The sequence below is a fragment of the Chlorocebus sabaeus genome, chromosome 5 (genome assembly GCF_047675955.1).
Source record: "Chlorocebus sabaeus isolate Y175 chromosome 5, mChlSab1.0.hap1, whole genome shotgun sequence".
NCBI classification, from domain to species: Eukaryota; Metazoa; Chordata; class Mammalia; order Primates; family Cercopithecidae; genus Chlorocebus; species Chlorocebus sabaeus.
The window spans coordinates 71,840,684-71,866,841 of NC_132908.1; the positions used below are offsets into that span (position 1 = coordinate 71,840,684).

Sequence of the window (26,158 nt, forward strand, 5' to 3'; positions counted from 1 at the left end):
CCACTGGCTAGGGCCACTCCTTTGTGTAGCCTGGAGGCCAAGGGGTAAACAGGTTTGGCTACCTTGCTGGGAAGGGAGGAAGGCCCCTCCTATCCTTTCTAGCCAAAAGTTCACAATCCCTACATGTAGTGCCACTGGCAGCGGAAGCTCAACCAGGGTAAACCTACACACATTTTGGGAAACTCAGAGCCCCCCTTTCTCATGCTAAATTCTCCCGTGAAGACAGCAGCCACGCTGCTCCGGACCTCTTAAGCCAGGTGATCCCAAACAGCACCAGGGCTAATTCAACAGTTTCACCTTCAGATGATGCTGCGGATGGAATATCAGTCTCCCAGTGATGCCAGCTACCTTTACAAGGCATCTCCCCTGGATGCAGCTGGACATCAGTTTCACCTTGACAGGCTGCCCTTCTCCAACAAGTCCCTTTCTCCACCAAGAGCCAACATCCTAGGCCTCACAACCCGGGACAGTGACCCACAGGGTCTCCTGACAGACCAACAGGCATAGGTAGGGTCAACTCTACGCCTCAGGCCAGCAGGAAGTAGCTGCAAATGAAACTGCCACCCCAGTGCCAAAGCTTTGGCATTGTTCAGTTAGAGGGGGAATGTGGAGTCCTGGTAAGCTATGCTAGCAACAACAGGGAAGGGGTCCCAGGTGAGGGAGAGCAAGTATTCCAAGAGAAGGCTAATCAGACAACCTGTAGACACAACATCCCATTCGTTCCACATGCGGCCCCCTCCAGCATGACCCTGTAAGACTTCCCTCAAGCCCCTGCCTCTTTGCAAGCAGCCCCTTCTCTGCTGTGCTGCCCATTGTACCCTTGCAACATGTCTTCCTACTTTTGAGAAAGGGTCTGGCTCTGTCACCCAGGCTGGAGTGCAGTGGTACCGTCTTGCCTCACTGCAACCTCTGCCTCACAGGTTCGAGTGATCCCCACCTTAGCTTCCCAAGTAACTGGGACTGTAGGCACCAGGCACCACTCCTGGCTAATTTTTAAATTTTTGGTAGAGGAGGATTTTGCCATGTTGCCCAGGCTAGTCTCGAACTCCTGAGCTCAAGCGATCTGCCTGCCTCCACCTTCTGAAGTGCTGGGATTACAGGTATGAGCCACCACGCCCAGGCCATATTCTCCCTCTAATAAATCTGCCTTTCCGCACAACTATCTTGGTGAATACCTTTATTGCTTGTGATTCTAGCCCCAGCCAGTCACACCCAAGACAATATGTATATTTGTATATATTTACATTTCTAGATATGTCTCCAGTTATTAAACATTTAATAATGACATGGTGGCTGACACCTGTAATCCGAGCACTTTGGGAGGCCAAGGCAGGTGGATTGCTGGAACCCAGGAGCTCGAGACCAGCCTGGGCAACATAGTGAGACCCCTATCTTTACAAAAAATACAAAAAATTAGCCAGATGTGGTGGCTCATTCCTGTAGTCACAGCTACTCAAGAGGCTGAGGTGCGAGGATCACTTGAGCCCAGGAGGCAGAGATTGTGCCACTGCACTCCAGCCTGGATAACAGAGTGAGAATCCCATCTCAAAAACAAAACATAAAAACATTTAAGAAAACTTTGTGCTGTGCAGTCTGATGTATTTTTCACCTACATTCTCCTGCTTTAAAAGGGTAATTTGTACATAAAAACCCCTCCTAGGATGAATTCTCCTCAGTGGAGAATATAATTGCCATTAATTCCAGTGGAAAAATTTGTATGCACACCTTAGTCCCTAAACACACACTCATTTATCCTAAAACACCATAAACCCATTAAAATGGACACAGATAATTGACCTCCACTAACACAGCACAACATAAGCAAGGTCTCTTAATTACCCTATAAAATGGCTGTCTACATACATTAAGCAGTTCATGCATTGCTATAAATACCTGAGGCTGAGTAATTTATAAAGGAGAGAGGATTTGTTTGTTTGTTTTTGTTTTTTAAGATGGAGTCTCACTCTCACCCAGGCTGGAGTGCAGTGGCATGATTTCGGCTCACTGCAACCTCGACCTCCCGGTTTCAAGTGATTCTTCTGCCTCAACTTCCTGAGTAGCTGAGATTACAGGCACCCACCACCATGCCCGGCTAATTTTTGTATTTTTAGTAGATACAGGGTTTCACCATGTTGGCCAGGCTGGTCTCGAATTCCTGACCTCAGGTGTTCCGCCTGCCTCAGCCTCCCAAAGTTCTGGGGTTATAGGCGAGAGCCACCACACCCGGCCAAGAAAAGAGATTTAACTGGCTTGTTGTTCTGCAGACTGATCTCTGCTCAGCTTCTGGGGAGGCCTCGGGAAACTGACAGTTACAGCGGAAGGTGAAGGGGGAGCAGGCACATCGTGTGACAAAATTAGGAGCAGGGTTAGGGGGTGCCACACACTTCCAAACAACCAGCTCTCACAAGAACTATCTTGAGGACAGGACCAAGCCATGAGGGGTCCTCCCTCATGACCGAAACACCTCCCAGCAGGCCCCACCTCCAACATTGGGGATGACATCTCAGCATGAGACTTGGACAGGGACAAATACCAAACTCTATCACCACACTTCTCCAGGCCTTTCGGAGCTGCATTGTACACTTGAGACTATACTACCAAAGAAAGCATATTTGACATCCATCGTTCACATAAGAAAACGCTTTATACAAAAAGGTAAAGTAATAGAGGCAGAAAAGTCAATGGAAACAATGCAGGGAGTGCCAGGGTTGTCAGTATAAGCTAAAAAAAGGTTACAAATGCTGAGAACTTCACACACCCCACTCTACGACTAGGAAGGTGACCACAGGGGTTACTCTTAGCTGCATGTTCCCAAGGCTCTACAAATCCAGGTTTTTTTTTTGTTTTGTTTTGTTTTTTGAGATGGAGTCTTGGTCTGTCCCCCAGGCTGGAGTGCAGTAGCACAATCTCAGCTCACTGCAACCTCCCTCTCCCAGGTTCTAGTGATTCTCCTGCCTCAGCCACCCCCCACCCCCCCCAAGTAGTTGGGATTGCAGGAGTGTACCACCACACCTGGTTATTTTTAGTAGAGATGAGGTTTCACCATGTTGGTCAGACTGGTCTCCAACTCCTGACCCTCAAGTGATCCACCCACCTCTGCCTCCCAAAGTGCTGGGTTTATAGGAATGAGCCGCCACGCCTAGCCTCTGATCAGAACTTTTTTCTTAGAAACAAGAATTCACTATTTGGGGGGGGCGGGGGGAAAGGTATGCTGCTACTGCAATTTAGCCACCGCTGTTTGGTGGCTAGCCTCTTCTCTCTCTTCAGCAATAGTAAGTCGGATGCCCTTTCTCCTGGGCAGGGAGATCCAAGGTTTACTGCCATTGCCAATGACAAAAATGTTGGACAGCCTCGTGGCAAAGCTGTTGCCACTGGCGTCCCTCACATGCACACTGAGCGATCCAGGATGTCTTTCCCTGTTGGTGGTCACACCAACACGACTGATGCTGGCTCCACCAATCACCGTACAGACATTGCCTGTGTGGAATTTGATAAAGTTGATTATCTTGCCAGTCCCTAAATCAATCTTCACAGCATGGTTCACCTTGATGAGAGGATCTGGGTAGTGGATGGTCCCAGTATCATGAGTCACCAGGTGTGGGATTCCTTTCATCCCCACAGTGCTCTTCCTCCCTTTGCACAGGTTGTGCTTTGCCTCTTCCACTGGGATGCAGTAAACAGCAAAACAGCCCTTGGTGTCATAGAAGAGGCAGAAATGCTCCCCTATCTTCTCAATACCAATGACATCCATAAATCCAGCAGGGTATGTGGTAGCCACTCGAACCTTGCCATCAATTTTGATGAAGCACTGCATACGTATCTTCTTTACCTCATCTCCAGTCAACGCGTACTTGAGTTTATTCCTGAGAAGACGATCAAGGGAAGACATTCCCTAAGCTTGTGGGGATCTGTCAATGGACGAAGTGCAAATACACCTGTTAGTTTGTTGAGCATCAGTGCTTCGGCACTGCAACACACTTCAAGTGCTTCTTAGGGCCCTATGGTGAAACCCTGTGATGGAAGATCACAGCTCTTTTTAAGTGCCTTGTAATCCTCATAAACCACAGTGCTTTTAGATGAAACTCCTCTTAAAGACAAGTTCTTGCAGCCTGGGCATATCTCAAGATGTAACTGTACTTCATCTAATCCTCACACAAGCCTAGGAGGCAGTGGTTTTTGCCTTACTGGTGAGGCAGCCAGCCAAAAGCAGCAATGCCAAGAACAACAAAACCCAGCTCATCGAGTGTATTTCCAGTTGAGACCTCTTCCTGTTCGACTTCGAGTCCATGCTCACTGTATTTGGCCCTACAGCCCATTTTTATCCTGGTATTTTAGATATTTTTTTTTTCACTTGATAGATGTTTTTCATAACCAAACTGCATATTGGGTTATGTCTTTATTTGTAAGTCTGAAGTTAGGACTCACCTATTTTGGCCTCGGGCTGATGTGGCTGAATCTAACTGGCCTCCACATACTGTTCGTAAATCCAGGACAAGTCAGAAGGGGAATGAGGCCAGGGCATCCCAGGCTGCAGGCATAAGACTTGCAATGGCATAGAAATAAGATGCTAGGAGTCCCCAGCGTGGGTGACAGAGGGATTTTGTGGGAGGTAGATGGAGGCTTAGCTGGTGCCACACATTCACCACGCTTGGCCACAGTCTGCCATTGTTACCTCCAGTTGTATGACTGACAGAGCCCTGCCCCGCCAGGAGCTGGCCTGGGAAGTCAGGGGCCTGTGGCATCCTGAGACCTCATCCATCCTGAGACCTCATTTGGGTATAGTTTCTCTTGGCTCAACTGCCCATCTGATGGTCCTACTGGCCCAAGTAGGACTAGACCCTTAGGACCTGGTCTCCACTAGGAGGCTTCCAGCTTCACACTCTGTGCTCTGGTGTTTTGAGAGGGAAAGCACCCATGAGCCTGTCCTACTGAGCCATAACCAGTGGGACGCTTCCAGGACCCCTCTGCTTGATGCTGCAGCTCTCAGCTCATTGTTAGTGGCCTTCTTGGCCTCAGATCTCCTCTCCTTCTGGCCCTGGAGGGCAATTTTTTTGTTTTGTTTTTTGTTTTTGTTTTGGCGGGAGATGGAGTCTTGCTGTCACCCCAGCCCTAGAGTGCAGTGGCTCACCGTAACCTCCGTCTCCTAGGGTCAAGTGATTTTCTTGCCTCAGCCTCCTGAGTAGCTGAGATTACAGGCACACACCCCCATGCCTGGCTAATTTTTAGTAGAGATAATGTTTCACCATGTTGGTCAGGCTGATCTCCAACTCCTGACCTCAAGCGATCTGCCCGCATCGGCCTCCTAAAGTGGTGGGATTACAGGCGTGAGCCACTGCGCCCAGCCCTGCAGAGAAGCTTCTACCTCAGACATTGAGTAATTTCTCATGTAACACACGTGTGAGTGAAAGAATCTCCCGAACAAACGCTAGCTTTTCTGAGGACTGTCAGAATATGAAACAAAAGACAGCAAAGCAGACATGCCTATGAAGGTTAGCATGACTTGCGTGCCAGAGCCTGGAGATGGGGACTCCAAATTTCAGCCACTAGAGAGTAACGAGAACACAGAAGCCAAGGAGAGGTCCTGCCCATGGCTGTTGGTGCTAATCGTGGAAGTGGATGTGGGATCTTCACTCCTGTTGGGTGCCGACTATGAAGCAGGCACAGGAGGCTGCTGGGCGACACATTGGTGAACAAGATGACTGACAGAAGAGCCCTGTCCACAGGGGGATTCCACCTTAGCAGTACATCCCAGGAGCAGACACAAAACCGGAGTAGAGGGCAGGCCATGTGACAAAGCCAGAAACACATGAGGGCCGGGCCTGCCCATGAGAAAATATGAAGCCCTGGGAGGGTTCAGAGTTAACAGCAGCATCAGGCTGGGCATGGGGCTCTTGCCTGTAATCCCAGGACTTTGGTAGGTCAAGACAGGAAGATCCCTTTAACCCAGGAGTTCAAGACCATCCTGGGCAACATAGCAAGACCTTGTCACTCCAAAAAAAAAAAAAAAAAAAAAGCATCATCTGCATTTTAAAAAGTAGGTGAGCTTGGCCAAGCCCGGTGGCTCATGGCTATAATCCCAGCACTCTGGGAGGCCGAGGTGGGTGGATCACCTAAGGTCAGGAGTTCGAGACCAGCCTAACATGGCAAAACCCCATCTCTACTAAAAAAAAAAAAAAAAAATTAGCCAGGAGTGGTGGTGAGGACCTACTACTATAATCCCAGCTACTTGGGCCGCTGAGGCAAGAGAATCGCTTAAACCTGGGAGGCAGAGCTTGCAGTGAGCCCAGATCGCACCACTGCACTCCAGCCTGGGCAACAGAGCAAGACTCTCAAGAAAAAACAAAAAACACACACAAAAGTAGGTGAGCTTGATACTAATCAGGAAGAGAATTTGGGTAAAGTTGCCCAGGAGTAGAAACCCCCACTTAGGAAGAAAAGCTAAAAGATGGAGTTCTGCCAGCTCAAGGCAACCACTTCAGTTGCTTTCAGTAACACCCCTTCAAGCAGGAAACAAGTGTGGTTTTTTTTTTTTTTTTTTTTTTTTTTTTTTGTTTTTTTTGAGACCGAGTATCACTCCCAGGCTGAGGTACAATGGCACAATCTCGGCTCACTGCAACCTTGGTCCCCTGGGTTCAGGTGATTCTCCTGCCTCAGCCTCCCAAGTAGCTAGGATTACAGGAACCTGCCACTATGAGCGGCTAATTTTTGTATTTTTAGCAGAGAGGGTGTTTCACCATCTTGGCCAGGCTGGTCTTGAACTCCTGACCTACTGATCCGCCTGCCTCGGCCTCCCAGAGTGCTGGGATTATAGGTATGAGCCACTGCACTTAGCCAACAAGTGCTTCCTCCTATCTGGTGCTGACAGTTGGCAGTTGGAAGCCATACTGTGAGGATCCAGGTCACTCTGATTACTCCTGTGTTTCTAGAGCAGTTTCCAGTGTCTTGCGGGGCTGCCCCGGTCCAACTGTGTCCAGCCCATCCAGATTTTCAAGCGTTACTCACTCCCATTTCCAAACCCTGGAATCAAGCCTGGCCAACATGGTGAAACCCCATCTCTACTGAAAACACAAGAATTATCCAGGTGCAGTGGCGTACACCGGCAGGCAGGTGGATCACTTGAGCTCAGGGATTTGACACCAGCCTGGCAACATAGTGAAATTTGTCTCTGCAAAAAATAAGCTTAGCATAATAGCGCTTGCCTGTAGTTCCAGCTACTCTGGAGTCTGGGGTGGGAGGATTGCTTGAGCCCAGGAGGTTGAGAACCATGTTCCTACCACTCCACACCAGCCTTGGGGACAACGTGAGACTCTGTCTCCCCAAAAAAAGAAAAAACAAAAAAACCCTCAAAGAAAAGAAAGGCCTAGAACCAGATTCCCAAAAACCCATTAGGAGTGGTTGCACAGACTGCCCCCAGGAGGGCTAGCGCTTCCATTCTGTGGGACTGATGCTGAGTGTGAGAAGACAGCATCCCCAGAGGCCTATGTCCCTGCAGATTGCTAAAGCCATCACTGCGAGAAGAATGGGCAGCAGATGGAGGCTGGGACAGAGTCCAGGAATGTGAAGGGCATAGGGAGGACTGCAGTGGTGGAAATCAAGCCAGGCTTTTTCTGCGATCGGCCTGGCTGGGTCAGCTGGTTTGGCTCTGCCGGCCCAGGAGCAGCCTGAAGAGGGGGCACAGGATGGTCAGGTCTGGGCAAGGAAAGGGCAGCTGAGAGGCGCCCTGGTGAGATACCAGCATCCCTGAGGGGCAGCCATTTAGCAGAATGGGTGATCACAGCCGGTGGACACATGACCCCCTGCAGTGGGTCTGCCGCTGGGGATACTCAGTGGTGGCTCCATGTGGTCTCAGGAGGCCCAATGCTGATCAGAACCACACTCTTAACAGTAGTGGCAGGACTAGTGTGGGAAAAAGAGAGATCAGCCTGTTACTGTGTCTGTATAGAAAAAAGTAGACATAAGAGACTATTTTGTTCTGTATTTGAGATGCTGTTAATCTGTGACCCTACCCCCAACCTTGTCCTTGCAAGAGACGTGCTGTGGTGACTCAAGGTTTAAAGGATTTTGGGCTGTGCAGGGTGTGCTTTGTTAAACAAGTGCCTGAAGGCAGCTTGCTGGTTAAAAGTCATCACCATTCTCTTAATGTCAAGTACACGGCCAAAGGTCGCAGGGACCTCTGCCTAGGAAAGCTAGGTATTGTCCACGGTTTCTCCCCATGTGATGGTCTGAAATGTGGCCTCGTGGGAAGGGAAAGACCTGATCGTCCCCCAGCCTGACACCCGTGAAGGGTCTGTGCTGAGGAGGACTAGTACAAGAGGAAAGAAGGCATCTTGGCGGTTGTTGGCAGTTGTGATAGAGAAAAGCATCTGTCTCCTGCCTGTCCCTGGGCAAAGGAACCCAATTGTGTGTTCTGTTTACTGAGAAAGGAGAAAACCGCCTTAGGGTGAAAGGCGGGACTTGCTAGCGCAAAGCTGCTCTTTATGCACTAAAAAGGTTTATGGAGACGTTTACATATGCATATCAAGGCACAGCACTTTTCCTTAAACTTATTCATGTCACAGAGATCTTTATTCATGTCTTTCTGCTGACTTTCTCCCTACAATGATCCTATTATCTTGCCACTTCCTTTTCTTTAAGATGGTAAAGATAATTATCAATAAATACTAAGGGAACTCGGAGACCGGTGCCGGCGTGGGTCCTCGGTATGCTGAGCGCTGGTCCCCTGGGCCCACTTTTTCTCTATACTTTGTCTCATTTCTTTTTTCAACTCTCTCATTCCACCTAACGAGAAGCACCCACAGGGGTGGAGGGGCAGGCCACCCCTTCAGACTAGGATCAGCCCTGACAGTCAACAGGCATTGCTGTTCTGCCCTTGGCTGTGTACTCGGCTTGAGTTCTCTCATCCGGGAGTCAGATAACCCATGAGAGAAAGTCACCATTCTCATCTTATAAATGAAATAACTGAAGTTCAGAGAGGTTAAGGGATTTTCAAGGTGCATGAAGTGGTACAATACTAAGAATATGAGAAGTTAAGACCCTATTAGAGCAACCACTGAAGAAAAGGAACAGCATCTCCAAAACACTAGTGGATACATTAAAACTGAAACTAGTATTTTTAGGCCCGGTCTGGTGGCTCACACCTGTAATCCCAGCACTTTGAGAGGCCGAGGCAGGCAGATCACTTGAGGTCAGGAGTTTAAGACCAGCCTGGCCAACATGAAACCCCATCTCTACTAAAAATACAAAAATTAGCTGGGAGTGGTGGCAGGCGCCTGTCATTTCAGCTACTCAGGAGGCTGAGGCAGGAGAATTGCTTGAACCTAGGAGGCAGAGGTTGCAGTGAGCCAAGATTGCACCACTGCACTCCAGCCTGGGTGACAGAGCAAGACTCCATCTCAAAAGACATATTTTTAACACAAAAGAGGGCAAGAAAGACGAGGGACCAAAATAGGGGAGGGAGTAGGAAAGCAAACTGGAGAGTGAAGTGGTAGACCTAAAACAACCATATCAAAAGGCAGAAATTGTCAAAGGGATCAAGATTCACAGGCAAGGCCGAATGATATATACAAGAATCATTTTAAATATAAAGACACAGGCGGACTGGGCACGGGGTCCACACCTATAATCCCAGCACTTTTGGAGGCTGGGGCAGATTTGCTTGGGGCCAGGAGTTCTAGTCCAGCCAGGGCAACATGGCCAGACCCCCATCTCTTCAAAAAAAAGTTTAAAAGAAAAACCAGCTGGCCACGGTGGTGTGTGCCCATAGTTCTAGCTATTCAGGAGGCTGAGATGGGAGGACTGCTTGAGGCCAGGAGTTTGAGGCTGCAGTGAGCTGTGATAGCACCACTGCACCCCAACCTAGGTAACAGAGCAAGACCCTATCTCTGGAAAAAAATGAAAGATTTGCCCAAGCTAATGACAGCCCAGACGTCGTTGGGGCTGGGAAGCAGGGAAGTGTAGGATGGGGACAGGTCCACGGCAGACACAGGATTTGGACCCAGAGTTGCCAGATCGTAAAAATCTAAGGTCTTTAACCTGTTTGTCCTACCTTTTGGCATGTTCCATGGCAGCGCTCCGAGTCCTGCTGGGGAGCAGTCCTCAGATGTGACATAGCTTCACAGCTGTGCTGCCTTCCCTGGACTAGTAATTCCCTACTACTGGCCAAAAATGAGGTGACATTTCTCTTAACCTCCCCTCTGCTTTAATACATCCCTCTGATCCCTCCAGCCCGGGAATTCATTCTTCCAGCAGCCGCTGAACTCCTCTGGATCAGATTCTCACACTTGAGCATGCATCAGAATCACCTGGAAGGTGTAATGCACTGACGGCCGGGCTCTGTTCCTACCATTTCTGAATCTGTAGGCCGGCGTGGGGCCTGGGAATCTGCATTGCTAACAAGGTCCCCAGGTGTTCACACTTGGAGAAGCCCCGTGGGCAATTAAGCCCAATGCTTAATCTGAGAAACAGCTCCCGCCTCGAAACCCACCCTCGAGCTTAAAGACGGTCGGGTGAAGAGGTGGATCCAATGGAGAGTAATTAGTTTCCAACAGAGGAAGCCCAGGTGCCCTGTGGGAGCACACAGGTGCAGCACCCGCCTCTGGTCAAGGGAAAAGCCCAAGACAAACTTCCGGTGCCACAGAAAGCCAGATGTTCTCATGGAGGCCACCTAGCCCCCTGTCACCCATCATGACTTTGCTTGCACAGTTTGAACAATATCATTGGTTTTGCCATGTGGCCAACTCTTAAGCATCTCCATAGGGCCACAGGGCAGGCCCCCGGCTGCTGGCATCGCCTGGTCTTATGATCTCAGGCTCCCAGCACCCTCATCACCCAGCAGCCTGTTCTATAGCAGCACCTCCTACCTTCTCCCTGACTTCTAGAGGGGAGCACCCCCATGAGCTTAGCTGTGCCGGCCCCCTCACCAGCACTGTCACATTCCTGCTTCCATAGATGAATGAATCTTCCAGGCCTTCCCGTGGGTGTTCTGCCTCACAGGGTACATTCACACAACTGCGCCCGCCTCTGAGCCTTTTAACGCCTCTTTCCACCATCTGACAGCAGCGCCAGCATCTCTCCTTTGCTTCGTGTGCTCTGCCTTCTGCCTGCTTCTAGGAGCCATCCGGCAGCACGGTGGCCTATCCCCTAGGGTCCCGAGCAGGGCATTAAGTCCTGTATCCTGGGGAGTACTCCTGAATTGAGAACCCCCACCTTTTTCCAGCTTTATGAGCTTTCCCCTTGGTCCAGCTCTCTCAGCACCCGGTTCCTGTCACGTGTGCCCAGTCCCTGCAAGCGCGTTTTGGCTCCATTCTGCAGCTCCCTTGGTACAAGGTCCTTTTCCTCCCTTACCAGGCCTGGTGCCTGGTGCCTGATGCTGGGGGTAATGTCCTGCAGGAGGGAAGCCTCCGTCTCCTGGGGGGAGGAGGATACTCTCACCCCTGGTGGGAAGAGTGGCTACTTATGTGCACTCAGGGCTTATGGGTTCTGGGGATTTGAGGTTTTGGGAGCACATCAACCCAGACGTCCGCATCTCATGAACTAGGGCCCTGCCTCTGGCACAGCAGGCTGTCTAGGTGGAGGATTTAACCTTCTTGAAAGCTTGGCTGATCTTACAACTAAATCCTGGGTCTAGTCGTCAGCTTTCTCTACCTTGCAGCTGCAAGATACAAAAACCTTTACGTGCTCCTAAGGAGGCTTTCACCCTTAGCTTTTAATTGCCTGTTAATCACTCTCAGCTTTTTTTAATTTTCCAACATCTTTGTGTTTAGCAACAACCACCTAGTTTCACTGTGGTTTTGAGGTTTTTGAGGCGGGGTGTCTTGCTCTGTCACCCAGGCTGAAGTGCAGCGGCATAATCACAGCTCATTGCAACCTCGACCTCCCAGGCTCAAGAGATCCTTCTGCCTCAGCCTGCCAAGTAGCAGGGACTACACCACCACACCTGCCTAATTTTGATTTTTTTTATGGGGACGTGGGTCTTGGTACGTGGCCCAGGCGGGTCTTGAACTCTTGGGCTCAAGCAATACTCTTACCTTAGCCTCTCAAAGTGCTGGAATTCCAGGCGTGAGCCGCCGCTCCTGGCCCGACGTTCTGTAGGTATTGTGTCCCCTCGTATCTCAAACTCCTGACACAGGGAACCCACTAGTGAATAGTCTTCCCCAGAATACCATTGCATTTCATCAGCAGCGGACATTTTCACAACCCCATTGCCCCCGTGTGCCCGAGCTATCTGCGCTCCCCTTGCCAACCATGAAGAGGTCATCACTGCTAGCCCGCTAGTCAGCAGTCCAGCTCCAGAATCCCACCTCAGCATCCGCGTTCTGCAGCCCACTCCTGGCACACATGATCATAGCTGGAAGCCCCCTCAGGAAGTAGACTCGGAGATGAAGATGACCGCACAGAAGTTTACCAGTACACCAGGATCAATGCCTGTGAAACCGAAGACATGGAGCGGAAGGGAAAGAACAGCGTTGAGCAGAGGGAGATGGAGCTGCAACACCGTCCCAAGTTTGGGTGAAAAGACTCGGCCTTTAAAAACCCCACTGACCAATCACTGGCTGCAGGCTGCTCAGAAAGGACGCACGACCCGAGGTCAAGATGATGCCCTTCAGCTGAGGAAATTGCCAAAGAGGACAGCAGCTGCGGACTGTCTGCTGGCCACAGCAACACTTGGGGAGGTCGGCCTGCAGTCCTGGAGGGAATCTGGGGGACTGATCACGCAGGCACCAGATTAGGTACAGATGCAGGCTGGTCCCAGACCGGATTCTCTTGCAACCACTCCAGACGTTTCTGTTAGTAGAAAGCCAGATCACCCGATGGGCGGGGAGAGGCGTGTGCCCAGTGTTTAACTGAGACCAAGGGTGCGGCAACCCCTGTCTGAGGAGGAATCTGTCTTTAAGCTGAGATTAAATCAAGTGAGACCCCGATTAAACTTGGAGCCTTTTGCTCAACTGTGCTTGTCAATGTAACACCTAATTGGAAGCTTTTAAGCGTATTTGGGACAATTTGGGTGTGAGTCTGCCTTTTCAACTGTAAGTTTTACAAGTTGTAAATGCAGATCGAGTACTTCTCATGAAAATGTAGCATCCAGGTAGAGAGGTGATGGAAGTGCAAATTACACACTACGTTTGAAAGACAGTATAAGAATGTAAAATATATCAATAATTTAAAAATATTGATTACATGTTGAAATATGTTGATATATTGGGTTAAATAAAATGTATTATTATTTTTTTTTTTTTTTAGAGACAGGGTCTTACCACCACACCCAGCTAATTTTTTTTTTTTTTTTTTTTTTTTTTGTAGAGAAGAGGGTCTATGTTGCCCAGACTGGTCTCGAACTCCTGGGGTCAAGCGATCCGCCCGCCTCAGCCTCTCAAAGGTGCTGGGATTACAGGCGTGAGCCACCGTGCCCAATATCTTTTTACTTTTTCAATAAGGCTACCAGATAATTTAAAATCATCCATTTGGCTCGCCTTGTATTTCTTTTGTGTTTCTTAGAAACAACGCTGGGTTAGGAACAGCAAGGCATAGCCATGCAGTTTTCAGGTTGGCCACCAGGTGGCAGCCTTATACCGGGACTGTCGTTTTCAGACTCTTGGGAGGCCGGTGGGTGGAGCGAGCGACAGACGTAGATTTCACCAGCAAATGAAAAAGTCGCTTAGCCAGGTTTGTGGTTGCTACTCCGTTTTTATTTTAATTACGACTCACATTTATTTGTATGTAGATGGTTTCTGACATAATAAAATATATGTCCTTTCCCCTGTGTTTAAGAGCAGTTCTCCCTCACTGAGCTGGCAGTTTCCTTAAAACACCTGGCTCTTTATAGGGAGACTGGGCGCGGTGGCTCTAATTATATATAGAGACCAAGCGCGTTGGCTCATGCCTGTGATCCCAGCGCTTTGGGAGGCCTAGGTGGGTGGATCACCTGAGGTCAGGGGTTCGAGACCAGCTTGACCAACATGGTGAAACCCTGTCTCCACTAAAAATACAAAAATTACCCGAGCATGGTGGCATGCACCTGTAATCCCAGCTACTCAGGAGGCTGAGGCAGGAGAATTGCTTGAACCTGGGAGGCAGAGGTTACAGTGAGCTGAGACTGCACCACTGCACCCCAGCCTGGGCAACAGAGTGACACTCCATCTCAAAAAAAAAAAAAAAAAAAAAAAATCACACACACAGAGACAGAGACAGGGTGATAGGGTGACAAGGTCTTGCCCTGTCGACAACCCATGCTGCAGTGCAGTGGTGTGATCATAGCTCACTGCAAGCTGGAACGCCTGGGCCCAAGTGTTCCTCCTGCCCCAGCCTCCTGAGCAGCACACTACAAGTGCAAACCACTGCACCAGGCTACTTTTTCTTTTTTTTAGAGAAAAGGAGTCTCACTATGTTACCCAGGCTAGTCTCAAACTCCTGGCCTCAAGTAATCCACCTACCTCAGCTTAATCCTTTTTTTTTTTTTTGAGACAGTCTCACTCTGTTGCCCAGGCTGGAGTGCAGTGGCACCCTCTTGGCTCATTGCAACCTCTTGCTTCCTGGGTTCAAGCAATCCTTGTATCTCAGCCTCCTGAGTAGCTGGGATTACAGGCGTACACCATCATGCCTGGCTAATTTTTGTATTTTTGGTACAGTCAGGGGTTTCACCATGTTGGCCAGGCTGGACTCGAACTCCTGACCTCAGATGATCTGCCTGCCTCGGCCTCCCAAAGTGTTGGGGTTACAGGCATGAGCCACTGCGCCCGGCAAGCTTAATTTTTTTTTTTTTGAGATGGAGTCTTGCTCTGTCACCCAGGCTGGAGTGCAGTGGCACAATCTAGGCTCACTGCAAGCTCCACCTCTCAGGTTCACGCTATTCTCCTGCCTCAGCCTCCCAAGTAGCTGGGACTACAGGCACCTGGCACCATGCCCAGCTAATTTTTTTTATTTTTAGTAGAGACGGGGTTTCACCGTGTTAGCCAGGATGGTCTTGATCTCCTGATCTCGTGATCCGTCTGCCTCAGCCTCCCAAAGTGCTGGGATTACAGGCATGAGCCACTGCGCCCGGCCGGTTAATACTATTTTTAATAGTCGATTTTGGGCCTCACTCCTGTGTCCAAGCCCTCTCTCATTTTGCTTTTCCCCTTTTCACACATTCATTCTCCACATCAATTTATCTTCATGTCCTTAGAATTAAATTGCATCTATAACTTTAATTTCAACCTATTAGATGCATCATTGGAACATCTGATATTGCAAGGGCAGAGAAAGGTATTAGGAAAGCCAGTGAAGGAGAAAACGCAGGAGGGAGCCTATTCCATTCCTGCCAAGATGCCAGGTTAGTGTGGATTGTTGGCTGCCCTGCAGGACCAGCCATGATGAATTTTTTTTTTTTTTTTTTTTTTTTAGATGGAGTCTCGCTCTGTTGCCAGGCTGGAGTGCAGTGGCGAGATCTCTCCTCACTGCAACCTTTGCCTCCCGGGTTGAAGCGTTTCTCCTGCCCCAACCTCCTGAGTAGCTGGGACTACAGGTACTCACTACCACACCTGGCTAATTTTTGTATTTTAGTAGCAGCGGGGTTTCACCATGTTGGCCAGGATGGTCTCGATTTCCTGGCCTTGTGATCCTCCCTCCTCAGCCCCCCAAAGTGCTAGGATTACAGGCGTGAGCCACCGCTCCCAGCCCATGATGTATCTTTAGAGGGAAACATTGACAGACAGGAAGACCTGGGAGAGTAAACAAAGGTTGTGTGGGGAGGCCAGGGCTATGGCCCAAGGCAGGAGGCTGTGGACTCGGTTGTGGGAGGAGAAAGCAGTAAATGAGCACCAGGGTTCTACTCTGCTTCCGACCCAGCTTCAGGGCTTTGGGCGATGGGTGCCTGGCCCCGGCCTGCAGGTGTCCTCAGGATAAAGCAGGTCATGCAGAGGCTCTGTGCAGGGGAGGAAATGAAAAATACTTAGAACTACAGCATATCAAATTGCAATAAAAAAGGCCGGGTGTGGTGGCTCACACCTGTAATCTCAGCATTTTTGAGAAGCCAAGGCGGGTGGATCTCTCTCTTGAAGTCAGGAGTTCGAGACCAGACTGGCCAAGATGTTGAAACCCTGTCCCTACTAAAAATAAAAAAATTAGCCAGGCATGGTGGTAGGCACCTGTAATCCCAGCTATTTGGGAGGCTGAGGAGGGAGAATTGCTTGAACTCAGGATGTGGAGGTTGCAGTGAGCAGAAATCATGCCACTGCACTCCAGTCTGGGTACAAGAGCAAGACTCCATCTCAAAAAAAAAAAAAAAGAAACCACCCAAATTGCAATGAAAGCAGTGCTTGGAGGAAAGCTTGCCTCCTGAAATACTTTTATGAGAAAATAAGAGACTGAAAATTAATGAGCTGAATATCTAAATTTGTGATGTGAAAAAATCACAAATGGATACATACAGATTAGGAAGCCAGCATTACCGTGATACCAAAGCCAGAAGAAAAGAAAATTACCAACCAGTATCTGTCATGAATATAAGATGCAAAAACCTTCAATAAAGTACTAGCAAACTGAACCCAACAGCATATTAAAAGGATTATACACCATGATGAAGTGGGATTTATCCTGGCATGCAAAGCGCTATAGGAAATAACAAGAAAATTCATCAGCGTAATATGCCACATTAATCAAATGAAAGGGGAAAATCACGTGATCACTTAAATTGATGCAGAAAAAGCCTTTGACAAGATCCAACACCGTTCATGATAAAAAGCACTGAGAAATGTAGGAATAGAAAGGAACTTCCTTAACACGATAAAGGGAATTTTTTAAAAACCCACACATAGGCTGGGGGTGGTGGCTCAAGCCTGTAAACCCAGCACTTTGGGAGGCCGAGACGGGCAGATCACGAGGTCAGGAGATCGAGACCAGCCTGGCTAACATGGTGAAACCCCGTCTCTACTAAAAAAAAAAAAATAGAAAAAACTAGCCGGGCGTGGTGGCGGGCACCTGTAGTCCCAGCTACTTGGGAGGCTGAGGCAGGAGAATGGCATAAACCCAGGAGGCGGAGCTTGCAGTGAGCTGGGATCCGGCCACTGCACTCCAGCCTGGGTGACAGAGCGAGACTCCATCTCAAAAAAACAACAAAAAAAGAAAAACCCACACATAACATATTTCAATGGTGAAGAGCCACAAAACTTTTTTCCTAAGATCAAGAATTAGACAAGGATGCCTGCTTTTATCACTGCTATCCAACACTGTACTGGAAGTTCTAGATAGAGCAATTAAACAGGAAGTAAAAATCATCCAAATTGGAAAGGAAAAAGTAAAACTACCTCTAATGGTAGATCATATGATCCTGTATATAGAAAACCCCAAAGGATCCACAAGAAAGCTACTCAAATAAACAAATTCAGGAAAGTTGCAGGATACAAGCTCAATACACCCAAATCAGATGTTTCTTCACAGCTGCACCTGCAATGAGTAATCTGAAAACGGAATTTAAAAAGCAGTTCCATTTACAATAGCACCGAAAAGAGTCAAATACATAGGAAAATAGTTAACCAAGGAAGTGAAAGACTTACACTAAAAAGAATACAACACTGCTGAAAGAAATTAAAGAGCTGGGCATGGTGGCTCACACCTGTAATCCTAGCACTTTGGGAGGCCAAGGTGGGTGTGTCACCTGAGGTCAGGAGTTCAAGACCAGCTTGGCCAACCTGGCAAAACCCTATCTCTACTAAAAATACAAAAGTTAGCCGGGCATCATGGTGGTCGCCTGTAATCCCAGCTACTTGGGAGGGTGAGGCAGGAAAATTGTTTAATCCTGGGAGGTGGAGGCTGCAGTGAGCCGAGATCATGCTACTGCATTCCAGCCTGGGTGACAGAATGAGACGGTCTCAAAAATAGAAATAAAAAAATAAAAATCAATCTATAATATTCCACATTAATCAAAAGAAAGGGGAAAAAAAATCACATGATTACCTCAATTGATGCAGAAAAGGCCTTTGACAAATTCCAACACCTTTCATGGTAAAAAGCACTCAGAGGCTGGACATGGTCACGCCTAATCCCAGCACTTTGGGAGGCTGAGGCGGGTGGATCACATAAGGTCAGGAGTTTGAGACCAGCCTGACTAACATGGTGGAACCTCATCTCTACTGAAAATACAAAAATTAGCTGGGTGTGGTGGCTCACACCTATAATCCCAGCTACTCAGGAGGCTGAAGCAGGATAATCTCTTGAACCCAGGAGGTGGAGGTTGCGGTGAGCCGAGATCACGCCACTGCACTCCAGCCTGGGCAACAAGAGCAAAACTCCATCTCAAAAAATAATAATAAATAAGCCAGGCATGGTAGCATAGGCCTGTACTCCAAGCTACTTGGGAGGATGAGGCACGAGACTCATTTGACCCTGGGAGATGGAGGTTGCAGTGAGCTCAGATTGAACCTCTGCACTCCCACCTGGGCAACAAAGCAAGACCCTAAAAAAAAAAAAAAAAAAAAAAGACTAAAAACCCCAAGCAGGCTGAGTACAAAGGAAACTAAGAAACTAAGCATCTTGGTAAACCAATGAAAATCAAAGTAAAATCTTAAAAGCATCCAAAGAAAAACCATTAAACCTTTTAAAAAGCAACAGTAAGATTAATTACTGACTTTTCCACGAATCAACAGAAGCCAGAAGACACTGAAATACCTTCCAAGTCCAAATATCCATATACATACCCATATGCACGCTGTGACAAAAATTATTTTTCAGCGTGACAGGTGACTTTTACATAATCAAAATGAATAAATATCTTTTCAGACAGTGTAACAACAGGAGAATTTTCTCCAACACAATTTTCACTGCATTAAAGACTAAAAGGTTCCAGAGACAGAGAGAGAGAGACAGAGAGAGACAGAGAGACAGACTGCCAATCCGCACACATCCTGGGGAAGGGACCGGCCTGGCCGAAGCAATGGAACCTGAGCTTGAGGAAGCCTCAAGATCTAACAGCAGAGACTGGGCGCAGTGGCTCATACCTGTGATTCCAGCATTTTGCGGGGCCGAGGCAGACAGATCGCATGAGGTCAGGAATTTGAGACCAGACTGGACAACATAGTGAAACCCCATCTCTACTAAAAATACGACGATTAGCCAGGCGTGGTGTTGAGTGCCTATAACCCTAGTTACTTGGGAGGCTGAGGCAGAAGAATAGCTTGAACCTGGGAGGCAGAGGTTGCAGTGAGCCAAGATCATGTCACTGCACTCCAGCCTAGGCGACAGAGCAAGACTGTCTCAAAAAACAAATAACAAAAAAATCTAACTGCAGGGTCATAGAAAATGCAGAGAGGGAGGCGGTGAAGAGTGTGGGAGCTGAGAGGACAGTGGCACCAGCTCCCAGCGCTGGATGCAGAAGGTTTGAGGGGCTGGGGTCTGACGGGGGAGGGGTGGTGCTTGCATGCACATTCCTGGGCACTGGACATGGGGCACTAAAGGCAGAGAAAGGCACCTGGAGTGTGTGTGTCAGCATTGGTCCCAGTGACAACCCCAGGAGGCTATGGCTTGCAAAGCCTGGCCAAGGACTGCTGCCTTCCAGAAAGCCCCATGGGTCAACCTACCTTCAGCAGGTAGGGCCTAAATTCTAAACCCGGGGTGGAGCCGTGAGCAGGGAGGAGATATGAAGACCTCAACTTCCTGAGAAGGCTGGATTGCCAAAATGAACTGCAGCCTGGAAAGGCAACAGTAGTGCCACCCCTTTGTTGGTGACAAGGACAACTTCAACCCCATCTCCCCGGGCCACACAGAGAGACACGGGCAGTGCAGTCAGTGCTTCTAAACAGATGCATTTAATGGCAACTCTTGGGGCAGAGGTGGCAGGAACTGCGGGCTCAGTTGGTGGCCAGGATCTTCTGCACCCAGGGTATGAGCTTGGTGACACGGGCGTACACGGCGGGCGTGGTGGTAGAGCAGGTGCGGCTGCCCCAGGACACGATGCCCACCAGGGTCCAGGCTCCGTCCTTCTGGCAGACCAGAGGGCCTCCAGAGTCACCCTGCAGGAAGTAGAGAGGAAGTATCTCCACCCTGAAAGGGGTGCCAGGGCCTAGGGGACCCAGAGCTGGTGGAGTCTAGGGAGGAGAGCAGAGAAATGGCAAGCATGGGCATAGGGGCTGTGCCTGGGTCCTGAGATCCGGGTTCACCTGGCAGTCCCTTCTCTGCCATGCACTCCTGGAGGGAGCTGGGGCGGCTGGCTTCCCTCCCTAAGCCGGGGCACCATCCATCTCTCCAAACCTCCAGGTCAGAGGGCTGCAAGGAAATCCCCAGGGACAGCCTCACCCACATGGCCTGGAGGAACCCTCACGAGCGGCTGTGACCCTAAGTCCTGGCCCTCATTGGGCCCCAGGAAGCAGTGGTGTTAGCAGATGAGGGCAGAGAGGGGTGGAAAGCCCAGGCCTGCCCTGCACCCCGCTCGCCTGGCCAGGGCCTGGGCAGGGCCAGCCTCACCTTGCAGGAGGAGACACCGCTGGCCCCGGCACAGATCATCTCGTCGGTGATCTTGCTGCCCCAGAACTTCTTGCATTCGGCATTGGACAGGAGGGGCAGGGCCGCCTGCTGCAGCTTGTCAGGGATCTTGTTGGCTGCAGGATAGCAGGAGGGTCATGGGCAGGCATGTCAGCCAGGGCAGGGCTCACCCGGTTGGGCACTGCTCAGAAACCCCCTGTGCAGGCTCCTCGTGATCCGACCTGGATTTTATTTGCATTTGGGGGATTTTAAATTTGAGGGATTTTAAATTCAGAAGATTTTAAATAAAGGGGCAGTTAAGAACGTGTTGGAATTTAGAGCCGAACGGTCACGGGGACACTCCACAGCCAGGCAGCCCCGACCCCAGAGGCAGCCCCACGGCCCCTCACCGTTGTACTTGGTCTTGCCCCAGCCTGTGGTGACGCACACTGTCCCCGTGGGGAAGTCATCGTCGGCGCTGGGCAGGCACACGGCGGACACCGTCTGGGAGAAGGCGGCGGGTGTGGCCAGCTTCAGCAGGGTGATGTCATTGCGCACGGTGAAAATGCTGAAGCTGGGGTTCTTGAAGACCTGGGGGTGGGGGCCAGAGTGCCGGGGTGAGGCCCTGGGAGGAGGCAGGACCTGCAGGCTTCGAGGACACAGACTCCTTCCCTGGTGCCCATTAAGGAGCAGTCCATCCCCAGGGCCAGAATGGGAACCATGAGGCCGGCCCGGCTCCACTGGGCACCTGTCCCTGAAGCAGCCCAGGGGTCTCCCCCCATGCCCGCTGCCCCTGCCCTCTGCCGCACGGGGCCTGGGTACCTTGGCGATCTTCAGGACCTGGATGTTCTCCTCATCAGAGCCCTGGTCAAACTCCCCGGCCACGACCACGTCAGAGGTCCTGGGCAGAGCGTTGTGGGTGAGAGAACATGCCCTGCTCCCCCCCTCCCACCCAGCTGGGCTGGAAGCAGAGCTCGAGGCTACCCGGTCCTCACCTGACCCCGCAGTGGGCGGCGGTGACCACCCAGTCCTCGCTGATGAGGGAGCCTCCACAGAAGTGGAAGCCAGTTTTGTCCTGGGAGGAAGATGGGGAGGGTCAGCAACTCCCACCTGGCGGCACCCCCAGCCTGGCCCCTACCCAGGGTGCCCCCTGCCTTGCAGAAGCCCCTCACCTGCAGGGACACCTGCCAGGGCCAGGAGCCAGGGACGGCGTCCTCCCCATTGACGATCCTGGTCAGGCCGCTGAGCACGGGGGGGATGGCGGGGACCCCGCAGCCTGGGGACGGGAGTAGGGTAAAGAAGGGCTGAGGCCCCAAACCAACCTGGGCCTCACCTGCCTACGTGCAGGACTCTCGGTTATATCCCAGTCCACTGAGGCCAGCTCAGGACCTCCCTGGCACATGTCGCCTCCGCCTCCCTGGTTCCCCAGTCTCTAGGCTCAAATGTCCCTAACTCTCGGCCTGCTGGCTCCAGTCATCCTTCCAGGATGCAGAGGGTCATGTCTCCCCCTACCTGGGGCCTGTCCTGCCTGAAGAAGCAGAAAACAGGCTGCTGGGCTGTAAGACTGCCTGGGCTCAGCCTCGAGGCCACCCTTTCCTTGCTGTGTGACCCTAGACCAGGCAGGGCAGCACTCAGGCCTTGGTGTCCTCAGCTGTAAAATGGGCAGCAGAACCACAAGAGCTCCACCGGCCGACGCGCCTCTGTTAGACTGGCGGGGAGAGGGCAAGTGGGAAGAAAATCCGATAACCCCAAGTCCGCGGGGAACCTGGGGCTCTGACAATTTGCAGACAGGAGAGTGAAATGGTACCGTGGACCCTGGGTGGGCAGGCTGAACTCCACAATTTCAGGAAACATTGTGTACAGTTTTGGTTTCTTTCTTTTTTTTTTTTCCAGATAGGGTCTTGCTCTGTCACCCTGGCTGGAGTGCAGTGGTGTGATCATGGCCCACTGCAACCTCAAATTCCTGGGCTGAAGCAATCCTATTGCCTTGGTCTCCCAAGGTGCTGGGATTACAGGCATGAGCCCCTATATCCGGTCTTGGTTTCTTAATTATTTAATAAAACTGGACTTTGGCCGGCATAGTGGCTCACGCCTGTAATCCTAACACTTTGGGAGGCCAAGGGGGGGTGCATCACCTGAGGTTAGGAGTTCAAGACCAGTCTGGCCAACATGGTGAAACCCCATCTCTACTAAAAATACAAAACTTAGCCAGGCATGGTGGCAGACGCCTGTAGTCCCAGCTACTTGGCAGGCTGAGGCAGGAGAATCGTTTGAACCTAGGGGGTGGAGGTTGCACTGAGCTGAGAGCACACCACTGCACTCCAGCCTGGGTGACAGAGCCAAACTCCATCTCAAAAAAAGTCAAAACACAGCTGGACTTTGATTCCACACCATAAAATGGCACAGACGGAAGCAGAAAACAAACAGAACAATGAGAATAGTCAGGTGTTCCACATATGCCCACCACACCTCTGCTATCTCAGGACCAGATTCTCGGCTCCTGTGCGCAGGCCTCACGGTTAGGTTTTACGTTTGAGCAGACCCAGTCCCTCAGACCAGCCGGCCCCTTCTAGGGTCATACTCGCCTGCTACAGGGCAGCGCCTGCCTCTCCTGCCCACAGAAACACAAGCAGGCAAGGCGCCTCCCTGACGTTTGGGAGCATCAAAAACAACTGGTATTGTAACAGCAAAAAAATGAGAAAGAGCATGTTGGGAGGCCAAGGCGGGTGGATCACAAGGTCAGGAGTTCGAGACCAGCCTGGCCAATATGGTAAAACCCTCGTCTCTACTAAAAATACAAAAATTAGCCGGGCATGGTGGTGCGTGTGTGTAGTCCCAGTTACTCAGGAGGCTGAGGCAGGAGAAATGCTTGGACCTGGGAGGTGGAGGTTGTAGTGAACTGAGACTGTGCCACTGCACTCCCGCCTGGGCGACAAAAGTGAAACTCCGTCTCAAAAAAAAATAAGAGAAATAGATGGTAGTATACTCACAAAACAGAGCATGCATTATAAAAATTCAGGTGAATGAGCTGGAGCTCCATGTCAACATGCAGGAAGCGAGAAGATTTGAGTGGGGAAAAAGCACATTGTTGTAGAATGAAGGTAGAATGGAGTATTAGTTACATCAGCCAGCCACGGTGGCTCATGCCTGTATCAGCACTCTGGGAGGTTAAGGTGAGCGGATCACTTGAGCCCAGGATTTCAAGACCAGCCTGGACAACATAATAAGACCCCAGGCCGGGCGCAGTGGCTCACACCTGTAATCCCATCACTTTGGGAGGCTGAGGCGGGTGGATCACCGGAGGGTAGGAGTTCAAAACCAGCCTGACCAATATGATGAAACCCTGTCTCTATTAAAAACACAAAAATTAGCTGGGTGTGGTTACGCATTCCTGTAATCCCAGCTACTCAGTAGACTGAGGCAGGAGAATCGCTTGAACCCGGGAGGCAGAAGTTGCCGTAAACCAAGATCATGCCACTGCGCTCTAGCCTGGGTGACAAGAGTGAAACTGTCTCAAAAAAAGAAAAAAAAAACAAAAAACCTCCATTTCTACAAAAGAAAAAGTTTTTAAACTTCGGATCACTTGAGCCCTGGAGTTTGAGGCTGCAGACTCACACCACGGCACGCCAGCCCGGGCGACAGAGTGATCCTGTCTCAAAAACAAACAGGGTAGAACACCGTTTCGTTGATGTAAAACTTTTTGAAACCTCATGTATAGATGCATAAATATGTAGGACATTTGTATAAGCCCACATTGCAATGATTCACAGCAAGTTTAGAATAAAGCTCCCATTCCATACAGGGAAGCAGGGAGAAAAGGGAAAGCTGAGCAGAATCTGTTTTGGAAAGAAATATCTGAAGCAAATCTGCAAAAAGATTTTCTGAATTCTGACAGTAGATATAAGGATGTCATATTCTTTTCTATATTTTACTATTTCTCTTTTAAAAAGCAGAGAATGCGGCTGGGCACAGTAGCTCACGCCTGTAATCCCAGCACTTCGGGAGGCCGAGGCGGGGGTATCACCTGAGGCCAAGAGTTTGAGACCAGCCTGGCCAACATGGTGAAACCCCATCTCTACAAAAAATATAAAAATCAGCCAGGCATGGTGGTGGGCGCCTGTAATCCCAGCTACTCGGCAGGCTGAGGCAGGAAGATCGTTTGAACCCGGGAGGCAGAGGTTGCCGTGAGTGGATATCACACCACTGCACTCCAGCCTGGGCAGTAAGAGTGAAACTCCGTCTCAACAACAACAACAAAAAAGAAACAAAGAAAAAGAAAATGCTTGGCAAGTACCCGGCACAATAAATAAAAACCCCAAGGGAGGCCTTGGGAGGTCTCCTGGGGCCACACCTTATCCTACGCACGGCATCCCTGCCCCAGCCACTTCTGGAGCCTCAGACCATGGCAGAGGCCAGCAGGTCCTTCCCACTCCTGGCGCAGGTTGTGTGGGCTCAGAAAGCCCCAGAAGGACCCTCTTCTCTGAGCCCTCAGGTTACCTGTGCTGGGGATGAGGCCCCGGGGGCAGAGCAGGGGACTCAGATCCCCCTGTCGGCCAGGCTCTGGGCTCCCTCAGGACAGGCCCCTTGGACCCCAGCACTCACCAAAGGCGGCCCCCACCAGGGCGAAGCAGGAGAGGAGCCAGGGGAAAGCCATGCCGCTGCCTCAGAAGGTGTGGGACCTGCCAGCTGCCCTTTCTACCTCTCGGGGGGACCCCCAGCCCCGCCCAGCCAGGGAGGCCTGAGCCCACCCTCCCTGTTACCCAGGGACCTTGGGCGATAAGCGGAGGCAGAGCCCGGCCGGGTTCCCTGCCGGACAACCCCAGCCCCTGGGAAATGGGCAGCTGCCCTGACATCACCCATCAGCCTTGGGGACATGACCCCACAGAGCCAGCTGTGACCTGCAGTAACCCTGCCAGGAGCCGGCACCAGGCTCTTCTGTTCCCAGCGGGGAAGTGGAGGCAGTCCCACCCCAGGCTCATGGAGGCCCAGCCGATGGCACAGAGCCAGACCTCCGGGAACTCCGGTTCTCAGTGGACGGTGTTTCCGCCTAACACTGTCCTAGAAGCAAAGGGCTCAGGGCACTGTGGATTCTCCAGTGTCACCGCACATCACCAGTGAAGCCAAGTCATTTCCGAGTGTGGCGAGGGTCTCGGTGACACGGCCTGGTGGCCCTAACAGGTGGGCAAAGCCACTGACACGTGTCCCCGTCTGCTGCAGCACCCGACAGGATTCACTCTTTCTTCAATGACTCATAAGGAACTAATCATTTCACAGTTTCAGTTTCTTACAAAATGGAACTTTGATTCCACACCATAAAATGACCCAGAAAACTTGTTTTTAAGATGGAGTCTCACTCTCACCCAGGCCAGAGTGCAGCGGCACAATTTCGGCTCACTGCAGCCTCCGCTTCCCGGGTTCAAGTGATTCCCTGCCTCAGCCTTCCAAGTAGCTGGGATTACAGGTGCCTGCCACCGCGCCCAGCTAATTTTTTTTTTTTTTTTTTTTTTTTTTTGAGATGGGGTCTCGCTCTGCTGCCTAGGCTGGAGTGCAGTGGTGCAATCTTGGCTTACTGCAGCCTCTGCCTCCCAGGTTCAAGCTTTTCTCCCACCTCAGTCTCTTGAGTAGCTGGGATTACAGGCATAGCACCACACGCGGCTAATTTTTGTATTTTTAGTAGAGACAGGGTTTCACCATGTTGTCCAGGCTGGTCCCAAACTCCTGGCCTCAGGTG

At 50.6% G+C, this 26,158-nt stretch overlaps 1 protein-coding gene and 1 pseudogene across 1 annotated transcript; both read right to left on the minus strand.

Moving 5' to 3' along the window:
* Positions 1 to 3,211: 3,211 nt before the first annotated feature.
* On the minus strand, positions 3,212 to 3,992 carry LOC103233306 (small ribosomal subunit protein eS4-like; annotated as a pseudogene).
* A 14,860-nt stretch (positions 3,993 to 18,852) lies between these two features.
* On the minus strand, positions 18,853 to 25,415 carry CTRB2 (chymotrypsinogen B2). Its single transcript, XM_007994075.3, has 7 exons — positions 25,030 to 25,415; positions 21,600 to 21,703; positions 21,423 to 21,502; positions 21,250 to 21,328; positions 20,838 to 21,018; positions 20,431 to 20,564; positions 18,853 to 19,979 (listed from the first exon to the last, which is right to left on the minus strand). The coding sequence occupies exons 1-7, from the start codon at positions 25,079 to 25,081 to the stop codon at positions 19,818 to 19,820; spliced, it is 792 nt and encodes a 263-aa protein (XP_007992266.3). The 5' UTR covers positions 25,082 to 25,415; the 3' UTR covers positions 18,853 to 19,817.
* Positions 25,416 to 26,158: the final 743 nt, after the last annotated feature.

Coding starts and splice junctions, on each gene's coding strand:
- CTRB2 (XM_007994075.3), bottom strand. CDS start 25,081: ATGGCTTTCCCCTGGCTCCTCTCCTGCTTCGCCCTGGTGGGGGCCGCC. Junction 21,329..21,422: donor GCCGCCCACTGCGGGGTCAG/GTGAGGACCGGG, acceptor CGCTCTGCCCAG/GACCTCTGACGTGGTCGTGG. Junction 19,980..20,430: donor GCGGTGTCTCCTCCTGCAAG/GTGAGGCTGGCC, acceptor TACTTCCTGCAG/GGTGACTCTGGAGGCCCTCT.